This window comes from Neoarius graeffei, chromosome 15 (genome assembly GCF_027579695.1).
Source record: "Neoarius graeffei isolate fNeoGra1 chromosome 15, fNeoGra1.pri, whole genome shotgun sequence".
Taxonomy (NCBI): domain Eukaryota; kingdom Metazoa; phylum Chordata; class Actinopteri; order Siluriformes; family Ariidae; genus Neoarius; species Neoarius graeffei.
The window spans coordinates 69,901,879-69,915,098 of record NC_083583.1 but is presented as its reverse complement, the minus strand read 5'-3'; the positions used below and the strand labels follow the sequence as shown (position 1 = coordinate 69,915,098).

Below are 13,220 nucleotides of genomic sequence, written 5' to 3'. Positions count from 1 at the left end.
AAAAAAAGCCATTCAAAAAAAATGATCAGAGACTTAACTGGAAAAGGAAAAAAAACAATAACAGTGAAGGGGATATACAGATATGCAAGGAATGTGGATAAAGTTCAGAAAATAAGAGGAGGTAATGAAAGGGGAAAAAAGTCAGGATATACTTTTCTTGGGGCAAATTTGATCGGATAACATGGTTTAACACACAAGCCAAAGACAGGCGATTGGGAGTGGTAATATGGCGGTCAGATGGCTTCACTCGTCTCTACGGCGGGGAACAGGCTATGAGCTTTCCAGATTTTATATAGAACTCAGTGCCCCATCACCACTTCCCCCGTCAGTCTTCGGACTCTGCAAGTCAAGTAACGATCAGTTTCAGTCAGTTGTTTTCTATTTTTTTTTTTTTGAGGGCGAAAAATACTCGGGGCTATAGTTCCGAGTGATAGGGCCTAACGACGCCACTGATGTCCGCATACTTTTGGCTATGTACGTTCCCCCCCAGCATTCATTTTCCCATCTGCAGATTACAGGAAAAACAACCCAGGGGTCGATACAGAGTTTGACCTGGAGGTGCCCTCCCTCCTGGACACACACTCTGGAGCTCCAGCACCCAGTCGAACACTCGGCCCGTGGAACCGGTTACCCGAAGGCCATTCGTCAGCGTGACTCATCGTCCTTCCTCGGTGTGTGACGTCACGAGACTGGCTCGAGGCGGACGTGTTGGTATGAAAATAGAGGAACAGCCGCCGGCGCCATGTGTTTCTGTAACGCGGGACTCGGCGAAAGGTTAGAAAAATGCTGAAATGAAGCGTTTGGTTTTCTGATGATAAATGTTTTAAGAAAGTAGCAGCGTGGGTTCGATGCAACGGCGCGATGTAGCTGAAGCGCGAGTGCAGGTTTGAGTTTCTAACTTGGACACTGCAGTTAGAGCGGATAGGAAACAGCCATCGATCCAGAAGTAAAAACGACAGCTGGTGTGAAGTCATGGAAGGGCGCACAGGGGCAGATACAGAGCAGGATCGGCAGTATTGCGAGCTCTGTGGTAAAATGGAGAACCTTATGAAGTGTGGTCGATGTCGCAGCTCCTTCTATTGCAGTAAGGATCACCAGAAACAAGACTGGAAGAAACACAAGCAGGTTTGCAAACAGGCCGAAAACAACCCCCGCCTACCGCACACAGACTCGGGCCAAGTTTGCCGAAATAACCAAAAGAAGGAGCCTGAACCGCTGCAGAAAGAGCAAAAGAGCAAAATATCGGAAAAGTCACCGAGGACTTGCAGAGCACATGTGGAGCCCGAGAGAAGTCCAGCAGTGAAGCAGCCTGAGGGCGAATGTGACCCTGAACAGGCTGCTGATGTTTTCAACGGGCAGATGATGATGTCTCCTCAACAGAAACTGGCCACGGAGTATATCGGCCCATGCATGAATAAACATGGCATTTGTGTTGTGAACAACTTCCTTGGTGATGAACTTGGACTCGGCGTGTTAGAAGAGGTTCATGCTCTGTATATCTCTGGGGAATTTACAGATGGACAGTTAGTCAGTCAGAGAAGTGACTCAACTAAGGACATCAGAGGAGACAAGATCATTTGGATCGAGGGAAAGGAGCCTGGATGTGAGAAGATAGCTGTCCTCATGAGCCGCATGGACGATATTGTCCGACACTGTAATGGAAAACTGGGAAACTACAGAATAAATGGAAGGACAAAAGTAAGTAACAGGCCCAAGTTTCTCTCCCAGTCACTACATTAATATTATAACACTTCCACAGAGTGATATTTTCACAGATTTAAAGCATGTCAATGAATGCAGACTACAAAATATAAAGGTTTATGTCTCCTGAATTCACCTAAAGCAATATGATATTACAGCAGCTGGGATCAAGAGGCTTCTCTGCGCGAACACAATAAAGCAATGACAGACATCACAAACCTTGTCAAAATATTTCTACATGATTGCTGCTGTTCATATCCTTTAACTTCTTAAATTTATTATCAAAATAATTGGGTAACTTGAACAAAACTTGGTCTCTACCAGGACTGCACAAAAAAACACATTAAAAAAAAAAAGATCTACGTGTTTCTACGTTATTCCTTCTTTTTCTGAGATTACTTTGTTTCCACAAATAAACCGTAGTCAAACCATGTCTGAAGGTGGTCTGTGTACAGTCTGCCTGTGGGTCCCTTTAGACAGCTACAAGTTCATTTCTTGTGTTAAAAATGCTGAGTGGGTCTGGTACTACTGTACATGGAGCCCTGAGTGAAAACGCCCTTGAACAGCATTGATTCTGCAGCATTTGCACATGGAATACCATTACATACAACATTACACAGTTACACAGCAAACCTTGTTTGCTGTGAGCAATATCTTTCGATGATATTGGTTGATTGACATAAGTATGACCTCATGCATGCACATGGAGCCTGGTGAGTCCACAGAAGAATAAGGGAATATAAAACCATTTTTGAAAAGCCAAGCTTTGAGTAGATTATATAATAAATTATGACCCTAATGTGCGCTGCAGTGAGAACAAATTAGCTCACACACGTTGAATATTATGTATTAAATATAGTTTCCAATTATTAAACAAACAGCAACATGAATGAATGAAGTAGTAGCTGCCTTCAAAAGCTGACTGATGTTTTACACACACAGGCAGATGGAGTGAATTTGCAGCCCGAGGCGAAATACAGGGTCCTGTTTGTTTCACCCATGTCCTAGATAAAATCCTATTTACTTTTATAAAATGATGACGGATACAATAACATCCAGTGTTCGATAAAGAATTTACTTTATTACGACTAATATAATAAACAATTCTTAAGCCATGCAGTGTACATAAGTTAATAGTGAGATTTTGTTTTTTCAACAACATAACATGCTAACACTAGGGTATTCTGTAAACAGGACTAGCTGAAGTGTGATGGTTTTATTGGTTTAAAACCTGCCACTTGTGATATGATGACTGGTGTGTGTGTGTTGAGGATTTTACAATGGCTTTGAATGCAGTTCAGCCAGTTATACTTTTGAACCGAAACGATCTATTGGTGATAGCATTTCATACGGTCTGTTGAGCCGAAACAGCAGCACTCTTTTCTGACTGAAAAAAAGTCAGCACCCAGAAAATCATACTGATATGCTCCTGTGTAGAAAGGAAGTTCATGCTTTCGTCTAAACCGGGGAACAGACGCGCTGCATCCTCTTACTCTTGGCGTGCACCCTCTTACCGAAATGCCGATTGAACACCAAGTCACACTTAGGCCATGCACTTATATGCTACTGCACAACATGCAATCTTTCTCAAAACGATCTTTTCTCTGTGAAAACATCCCAGCAACACCACGTGACAATGTGTCTGATCATCAGATACGTTATAATTACTCCAAAAATATTCCAATCATAGTAGATACACCGTCAGACGGTGCAAAAATGATCCGAATTGGCGTTTTCCAGACCAAGGCGCCATGTTGTTTAGTTGTTTACTTGTCGCAGCTGCTCTCGCAAGATTTGACATAGGTTACATACAAGGTCAGCTGACTTGTCGAGCAAGATTTCTCGAGACTGAATGACCTTTCACCCACCGGCGTGGGAGCTTTTGACAGAAGTTGTTTGTGAGTTGTTTTTGTTGACACTTGGGCATTTAAAGATGTCATCCAGCGGCACGAAACGGAAGAAAGCCAAAGACTGTCTGGGACAGAAGAAGATGACTTCTTTTTTCTGTCACAAAGCGGATAAAGATGTTTCCGATAGCGAGATCGCGACAATCGAGGGATCGATCCGTGCCCTCATTGAAGGATGCGCCAACTGAGCGCTGTGACAGCGGCGTCGCGGAATCCGTGACGAACGAAGACCAGCTGTCTTGCTCTGATGAAGACACCGAGTGTTCAGTGGAAAAGCAAAATGAGAAAAAGGCCGAGTTCCAGGAAAAGTTTGAGTATGTTTTTTTTTTTGTTGTTGTTGTTGTCTGTTTGTTTGTTTTTTAAAAGCGTGCTTACATTTTTTGCATGGTTTCAAACTTTATATGATTTGGGTTGGACTCCAACTTTTACTTTTTTAGTTTCCTTTTAAAGAAAATCATTTAGCTCTGGAATTATTATTATTATTATTATTATTTTTTTCATTTTGAACAACTAACTCTACCTTATTCTAGTATAAGAAAACAACAGATTTCTCTGGTGAATGTTTAATACTTTTAAGTTTGATTCATTTGAATTTGAATTATAAATTTCAATTTGAATCATGAGTATTATGTGCAATTTTAATTATGAGGTATTAGAATTTGAATTAAGTGTTTGTGACAAAGTTTTAATTTCTTTTTCAATGTTGACATCTAAATAATTTGTTACAATTTCCCTCTCAGATAGCCTCAGAATGTCCCATTGTAGCCTCAGTTTTTCAAAGTCAGGGCTCTACATTAACTTTTGAAACCACTTGTCCTGTCGGGCAAGTTGAAAGGAAATTTACTTGTCTGAATATAAAGTTGACTTGTCCGAAGAAATATTTGAGAAAAAAACCCCACAAACTATTTGTAACCCAACAATCTTATTGCATTTGTTTCCGAATTCACAACATATGCATAATATCTATGAATCAAAAGTAATCAATACTTGATATACTGAGGCAAAAGTTCAAAAATATAGTAAAACAGACTGATTGATACCATAATTCACCAATTATTATGCTGAAGTTCAGAAGCAATATATTCCAATAGAGTAGAAATTATGAACATAACATTTTAAGAACAAAATAACTATACTGTGAGATCCAGAAACACTAACCATTATATATGCACAGATCAGTACTCTGCAGTTCAGTAACAAATATCACAAAAAGCAACATTATTGCAAAATTTATGACTTGATGAGATATCACTAGTTTGGACAAGAGAAACAAATAACAATGCTACAAACAAAAACAACTGATAACAATATTGACTGATTAATACTGTAAATCACTGATTATTATACACTGAAATCTAGTTATCAAATGACAAGATAATATATCTTATGAAAACCTCCACACCTCTATTGACTCACAGATGAATGGATACAAATAAAGTTTCTATTCATCTTCATCTATCAACCCTTGAGTTCTGCGTGTTCTGACCCCACCCTGAAGCCAACTTCAGGAGGGACATTTTCTAGTATTTTCTGGTATTTCATAGATAACTTTCCCCACTCCTACCTCACTCCCTGTCAGTCCACACGCATGCAGGCGCACATTCCAAGCCCAGCACACCCCGCCACACACGCTTGGCTATATAATGAACACCATCAACAATAATTCAAAGATTTGGAAATTACCACATACTCAACGTAAATATACAGTTGAATAATGATCCCGCCAACAGAAATGTCAACAAATCCATGTGTATGACACGATTAAAACCGACCGTTTACTTTTCAGCTCAAATACATGAAGCGGTACTGGCCGGTTTCGCAAGTGGAATATTGCGCATGCGCACATCGCTCTTTCCAAATAGAAACATCTGGCGATTCATCTAAACAATATGTCGAGTGAGATGCTTCGGAAATCATGTGAATAAACTGATAAATTTGATATGTAACCCGAATATCGGCGTATTTTGGCACTTGTCCGATTGGACAAGTAACTGAGATGATGAACTTGTCCGACACAAGGTATCACTTGTCCCGGACAAGCATTAATGTCGAGCCCTGAATTTTTCAAAGGCTTCGCATGGCCCCCCCCCGGCCATGGTGAGCACCCTTATACTAAATTTTTCTAGAAAAACCCCTGGAAGTTTGTTTCATTGCCTTCCTTGAATGATCTGCCTGTCACCACATAACAGTGATAAAGTAGTTCATTACAACAGTAGAGCTGCTATGACATTACTGAAAATAATTGACACAGGAGTAAATAGCAGACATTTTAAAATGTGTACAGTACCAGTCAGAAGTTTGGACACATTTTTTAAGTCAATGTTTTTTCTTTATTTTTAATAATTTATAATTTAAAGGCACCATGAAGAAATCGCATGTAGGAGACCATTTTTTGGGCCAGCAGGTACACATGCTGTGTCTGTCAGCCCTGTGAGGCCAGCCTTAAAAAAAAAATCCGTTTCCTGTCCACCGGGTGAGCAAAAAAATTTTCAGTAGGGAGGGAGGGATTTTTTTTTTAATGGATGGATAAGAAATCGCAGTGCTGTGTTTGCTTTTTCTTTCAGTACTTTTTTATTACAAAAGCAGACACATTTAATAAAATGACAGTTTAATCAACTAAAACTTGTACAAAAACTTTAAATTAGTATTTTAAGTGCTGACTGCAACATTTGCAAAACTTTTACAAAGGTACTTAAAATGTCCGACACACAGACTTTTTGTAGTTCTAAATCGACTGTTAGGCCTAGTTCGGATGAAATTACACTATTAAAATGATCACTGAATGATTTGTTTTTCTGAATCTTTACTATTTTGTTGTTCGCTAGAATACCATTTTGCGATTTCACACTTAAGCAAATGTTTGAAAACTCCGGATCTCCTTCCTTCATGGTGGCTGCCATTTTTTTTTTGTGCTGCACGGCGCATGCGCAGAGCTGATTCAATTCTATATTCTGTGCGGAATGCAGGGCTTTCCAAAAGCGCCGGCTGCCGGCCATACAGCCGATTACACAATTAAGTCCAGCCGGCTACTTTAAAGACTATTATTTTTGTAGTCCACAGGCTCTAAATATTAATTTTCGATTTTAATAAAATTAAATGTTTATCTAACGGACTGACAATAATGTCAAACTGAACTGCACTCATTTAAGTTGTGATTCGTGCTGTTTGTACCGATAATAACCACAAATTTCCCGCCGACTTCGTTGATCAAGGGAGAGTAACTCATCCGCGGCCCCTACATGCGGTGTGCGTGCGCGCACTCGGCGGAGGCAGTAGTGTGTCGGGGCCGTCGGAGGCGACATCGGAGGGAACAGAAGCCGAGATAACGCTTATTTTGTCTCCGGTAAACAAGTCTTCTCTCATTCAATTACGTGCTGGCATCAAAAGACACCGTTGGTTGTAAATGAAACCAAACTGAGTCGTTGGAGTGTATTTGCATACACAAATGGAGAAATATTCGCTGAGCGTTTAATTGTGTAGCCACCACTGCAGACCGTTGTCGTTGTTAATTCATAGCATGCTCAGCTGCGTGAATGTGTCATGCACCGAAAATAAGAGATTTACAAGCCAGGAACGCCTCATGATGCAATACGCAAGAAAAGAAAGATGATTTACTACCATTTTACTTTGTATTTGAGTAAAGTGAATAAATAAATGGTCTGTGGAAAATACATTTAATTATGGGAACTGCGGGCACAGGAGTTTATTAGTGATGCAGTGCTATGCATTGCAAACTATTGACTCCCATATAGGGAGTCAATAGTTTGCAGTGCAAAGCACAGCAAACTCTTGTTCTTCCGTTTTTCATCTTCCGTACAAATTTCGATTTCGAATAACCCAATAACCGTACATCGCACACAGACAAACAATACATCAAAACGTGTGGCTCGATCGGACTCGCTATGCTATTACTTTGTTCAGCATTCTACGATTTTTTTCGCGACTACGTTGCGAAAAAATCACACGAAATTTCTCATTCATTTTCTATGGAATTAATTGAAAAAATCGCATATTTTCAATGTTTTTCAAACATCCGCTGCTCTGGCATGCTTTCACCTAGAGACATGATTCAAACTTTAAAGCGGAGACAAACTTCTCCTGTGTGGATCTGCCATTCAACTTTTTTGCTAGGTTGTACACTTTTTGATCAGTCACAGATCAAACACCATGATCAATTCTGGAGAAATTCAGACTTTAATAATGGGTGTCTATGGCGGTACACTTCAGTGGAGCTCGTTAAGTTAGTGTGTAGAGAGCTTGAAAAAGTAGCTCAAACTTTCTCATTTAAACTGTGTTTTCAGCCACAAATTTCACTCTACACAATTTTCTCAAAAGTTGTAGTCACACTTGTCTTGATTCACACAATGTGTCTACCTGAGCAATAGGACTTAGTTTTTGAATGAGAAGCCTGAAAGTAAGGAGAGGACAGGCGCGCTGCCCCATAGACTCCCATTATAAACCTGGCAGTGCTTTTACTGCAAAATCAGAAATGTCACTTGTTTTTAACTCGCTCTAGTGTCCTCATTTTTTACACTAGGGACAAAAAAATTACATCAATGTGTTCATGGGAGTCTTGTAGCGCTCAATGTGCAAGAATTTTGTGAATATCTCCTTTCGTTTCCATGTAAATCAGCGTTGTTCGAGGAGAGGGAACTCTGAGAAAAAGCGCTCTTTGCTTGTCATGTCCCTGCACCTGAGCACCGTTACCAAGGCGACGAGCTCCACTCAGGGAGCAGAGAGGGGAGGGGCTGCTCTCTCTCTCAAACACACACAGGCTCAGAGCATCGTAGCCTTATTGAGGTATTTCACTCACGTGACCAAGTCATGTGACGCTGCCATTTTGGACGGCACGGCTCGAATCAGTTTGAATGCGAGGAAGGCGACAAACGAAAAACATAAAAGAAAAAGGAGCGAGATGCAGAAAACACCTTCACTATCCAGCGACGTAGGGCATTTACAGGGCGAGCAGAGGGAGAGGTATTTGCAAAAATTGAGGTTAGCAGGCTTAGAGAACGACGTTTACCTGCTTCCACCAGGATTGTTCACTGACGTACGGAAGTACACGAAGCCCTCGTCTTTACCTGACTTCGGCACACAGGATCTGTATACCTGTGTCGTTAAAAACCCATCGCCATACACAGGTATTGATCTGAAAGCGTATAAGAGTTTGGATGCCTACAAATATTTTGTGTCAGGCTGGGTAACATGCCTACATCAGCGGGTCGTCCCTGGAGCCGGTGGTCGCCATCTGATTACAGCTAAGGTTTGTTCACATTTTCATTTACTTTCGGTCCTCAGGATAAACAAAATGTTATTAAATGTCATTGAAATAACTTCTTAGTCTGTTGAGACATGGCCCGTTATAAATTTGCTGTTACCAGGCAATGACCAAGAACTGTATTATTAGGGTCGGTGTAGTTGTAGCAGTGTATTAGCAACTAGCTGTTAGCACTAGCTAATGTCAACAACATAGTAGCTGGTATGTTACTGTAGCAATGTTTACGTTCAATCATTTGGATGACTGTTAAAACCTTTCAGTCTCAAGTTTTTCCTTTACTGGATTTACTAGTTTACTGAGCCATCGCGCGCTCTCCGGCCGAGCCCGGAGCCATCGCGCGCTCTCCGGCCGAGCCCGGAGCCATCGCGCGCTCTCCGGCCGAGCCCGGAGCCATCGCGCGCTCTCCGGCCGAGCCCGGAGCCATCGCGCGCTCTCCGGCCGAGCCCGGAGCCATCGCGCGCTCTCCGGCCGAGCCCGGAGCCATCGCGCGCTCTCCGGCCGAGCCCGGAGCCATCGCGCGCTCTCCGGCCGAGCCCGGAGCCATCGCGCGCTCTCCGGCCGAGCCCGGAGCCATCGCGCGCTCTCCGGCCGAGCCCGGAGCCATCGCGCGCTCTCCGGCCGAGCCCGGAGCCATCGCGCGCTCTCCGGCCGAGCCCGGAGCCATCGCGCGCTCTCCGGCCGAGCCCGGAGCCATCGCGCGCTCTCCGGCCGAGCCCGGAGCCATCGCGCGCTCTCCGGCCGAGCCCGGAGCCATCGCGCGCTCTCCGGCCGAGCCCGGAGCCATCGCGCGCTCTCCGGCCGAGCCCGGAGCCATCGCGCGCTCTCCGGCCGAGCCCGGAGCCATCGCGCGCTAGCTCAGTAAACTAGTAAATCCAGTAAAGGAAAAACTTGAGACTGAAAGGTTTTAACAGTCATCCAAATGACTGAACGTAAACATTGCTACAGTAACATACCAGCTACTATGTTGTTGACATTAGCTAGCTTGCCGTCCAAAATGGTGGACACCGGGGCGTCACGTGACCCTGTGACGTCAGGTGAAATACCTCAATAGCCTGCGACACGCGCACTGCATCACTCTCACCATTTCCCACAGGGGAATTGTCGTCTCTCATTTTGTGTTTACCCCCCCAGCTGGCTACTTATTTGTCATGGCTAGTATGAACCTTAGTGGAAAGCCCTGGGAATGCGTAAATGTCAAGTTCGATTTTAGATTTACGAACCCGAAAAAAAATGTCAACCGCACAAATGGCACTCACCCGGCCGGTGGACCGGAAACAGAACATTTTTTAATAATCAAATCAAAATCAAGTTTATTTGTACAGCGCTTTTAACAATAAACATTGTCGCAAAGCAGCTTTACAGAATTTGAACGAATAATGGCCTGATGACCTGGCGACTTGTCCAGGGTGTATCCCGCCTTTCGCCCGTAGTCAGCTGGGATAGGCTCCAGCTTGCCTGCGACCCTGTAGAACAGGATAAAGCGGCTAGGGATAATGAGATTATATATATGGGCGGCACGGTGGTGTGGTGGTTAGCGCTGTCGCCTCACAGCAAGAAGGTCCGGGTTCGAGCCCCGTGGCCGGTGAGGGCCTTTCTGTGCGGAGTTTGCATGTTCTCCCTGTGTCCGCGTGGGTTTCCTCCAGGTGCTCTGGTTTCCTCCACAGTCCAAAGACATGCAGGTTAGGTTAACTGGTGACTCTTAATTGACCGTAGGTGGAAGCAGCTAGCGATAATAAGATGAGATGATATGTGTGTGTGTGTACTTACCTGCTGGCCCAAAAATTGTCTCCTACATGTGATTTATTTATTTATTTATTTTTTCATGGTGAATTATAAATTAATAATAAAATTTATTTTTATATATCCTCTTCGTGTTATACTCAGCGCAGACAACCCTAATCAGTCTTTTCCACTTTGTTCTGTAGTTCACTGTTGACTGCCATTTATCAAGGACATAGTCACACTTTAGAGCACTTTTACAGGTGTCCTTGAAACGGAGCTTGGGTCGACCTTCTTGACGAGAAGCGCCAACTCACAGTAGAAGAGTTCTTTTGCCAGTCTGTCATTGTCCATATGGACATGCTCTAGCCAGCGGAGACGATTTCTCACCAGCTTTAGTTCTATACCTTTGACGTTTGCAAGCTGTAGCACCTCTTCATTGCTGATGAAATTATCCCATTTGATGTTCAGGATGAGACGTAGATGGCGCTGTTGTATGGTACAGAGCTGCCTGACTTCATGCTGATATAAAGTCCACGTTTCGCTACCATACATCAGAAGAGGCATTAAGCATTGGTTGTACATGGTAATTTTGGTCAAAACTGTGAGATCATGCGAGTCAAACACTATTCAAGCAGCCAAATGCACAAGATGTTGCTTGAATACAGGATGCGAGTTCCACCTTCATAGAGCAGTCACTGGAGACATAGCTGCTGAGGTATTTGAAGCGAGTGATATTGGCTAACTTGATACCGTCTACGAAGAACTCGACAGTGTTTCCTATACACATGGTCTCTATTTTAGCAGTATTGATGAACAGGCCCATTCTCTTTGCTACATCATTGTAGGACGTCAAAAGCAACTGCAGGCCCTCTGGTGTGTCACTGAATATTGCAATGTCATCAGCGTACTGAGCTTCTCTGATAAACTCTGTGAGGACTTAAAATTTGGCTTTAAGTCTCCGTAGATCAAAAAGATCCCCATTGTAACGGAGTCTGATCTGGACACTACAATTGTGCTTTATTTTCTTGAAAGCGAGCCAGAGTAAGACTGTAGCAGAGATTCTAAAGAGTGTTGGTGCTAATTTGCATCCCTGCTTGACCCCATTGTTGTATCCAAAGGACTGGGTAAGATCACCGTCAACGATGAGTCTTGCATGTACATCTGTGTATAGCTTCCTGATGATTCTGATGAACTTTGGTGGGCAGCCAAGTTTACCAAGGATGATGAAGAGGAGCTCATGGTTGACAGTATCAAACGCCTTCACAAAGTTCACAAAGGACTTTGTTTTTTTCCATCAGCTGACGAAGTGTGAGTATAACATCTATTGTGCTTCTGTTACAATATCCTGACTGTGACTGTGGATATATGGATTCAGCTAGCAGACGTAGCCTCTTTAAAATGATGTCCGCAAAGACTTTACCAACGGCCCTGAGTAGCGATATGCCTCTGTAGTTTCCACATTGGCTTCTGTCACCTTTTTTAAACAGTATGGCAATAATCGCATCGATCCAGTCCAAAGGTAAGATTTCTGTAGCCCAGATGATATTAAAAAGGACAAGTAGGAAAGATCTCCAGCAGCGTCCACCATACACAAGTACCTCAGGAAGAATTCTGTCAGGACCTGGGCTCTTTTCTAGTCGAGTGTTACTGAGAGCTAGATCAAGCTCATCATCTTCAATTGGGCGGTCCATTGCTTCGATGACTGGGAACTGGTCTATATCGTCGACGATACTGAAATCGGCATCAGTTGGTTGGTTGAATAAGTCATTGAAATGTTCAACTCATCTGCTCTTGATCCTATCGGGAGCAGTCAGAAGCTCACCATCTTTAGATTTCACTGGATGAGAGCTTCTAGATCTTGGACCATAGACAGAATTTAGAGTTGTGTAGAACTCTCTTTGGTTCTTCTCCTAAGAAAACCGCTCTGCTTCTTCAGCTCTTTGTTGAAACTTCTGTTGTTCTTGAGCTCTCTAATACGCCTCCTCAAAACATGTCTGTCTTGAAGCAGTTTTTGAAATTCTTCATCCTGGTCATCAAACCAGTCTTTCTGCACCCTTTTCTTCTTACCAAACACATGGTTAGCTGCATTTTGAAGAACATCTCTGAGCTCATCAAAGTCGGTGTTACAAGTAGGCAACTTGTCATCGAGAAACTGTTCCAGCGGTGCTTTCTTGTTATCATCCATCCGTGTGTCAAGCTTCTTAGGAGGTTTGGAACCTTACTTCTTGTTCTTAATAGAGAAGAGCAGCGCTCGAAACTAACGGTGTCCCGATGTCCCGGGGACCATAAAAAATGTCATCGGGACACAAAATTATCATATCTGGGACAATCCCGGGACAATGGAAAAAGAATAGATCTAGAAAAAAAGTTCTACATTAATATTATTTACAAAGCCGTAACACATACGTAGACATTCACCTAATTTGTCAATTTTAATTTTAAAACGTTAACAGCGAAAAATACATAGTAGCTACACTTTCGATGCACCTGCATCCGTAGGCTACAGAGCAGCGCATTCTGTTCTAGAATCTTCGGCCGGTGTCCGCATTATATGGACTTGGAATGGAATTGCTACCGCACACGCTGCGCCGACTCTTGCCAGAACAAAAATG

The 13,220-nt window shown here is 43.0% G+C and overlaps 1 protein-coding gene across 5 annotated transcripts in view; it reads left to right on the top strand.

Annotated features, from left to right (window-relative positions):
- Nucleotides 1–346: 346 nt before the first annotated feature.
- Nucleotides 347–13,220, top strand: part of LOC132899718 (egl nine homolog 1-like) — an 84,717-nt gene continuing 71,843 nt past the window's right edge. For 3 of the 5 annotated variants that reach the window (XM_060941812.1, XM_060941811.1, XM_060941810.1), the window contains exon 1: nt 348–1,698. In XM_060941812.1, coding sequence (XP_060797795.1) covers nt 973–1,698 — 726 coding nt within the window. In that variant the 5' untranslated portion in view covers nt 348–972. Of the gene's footprint in view, nt 1,699–13,220 lie in introns of all 5 variants that reach the window. The other 2 variants (XM_060941813.1, XM_060941809.1) reach the window with 2 other exon arrangements.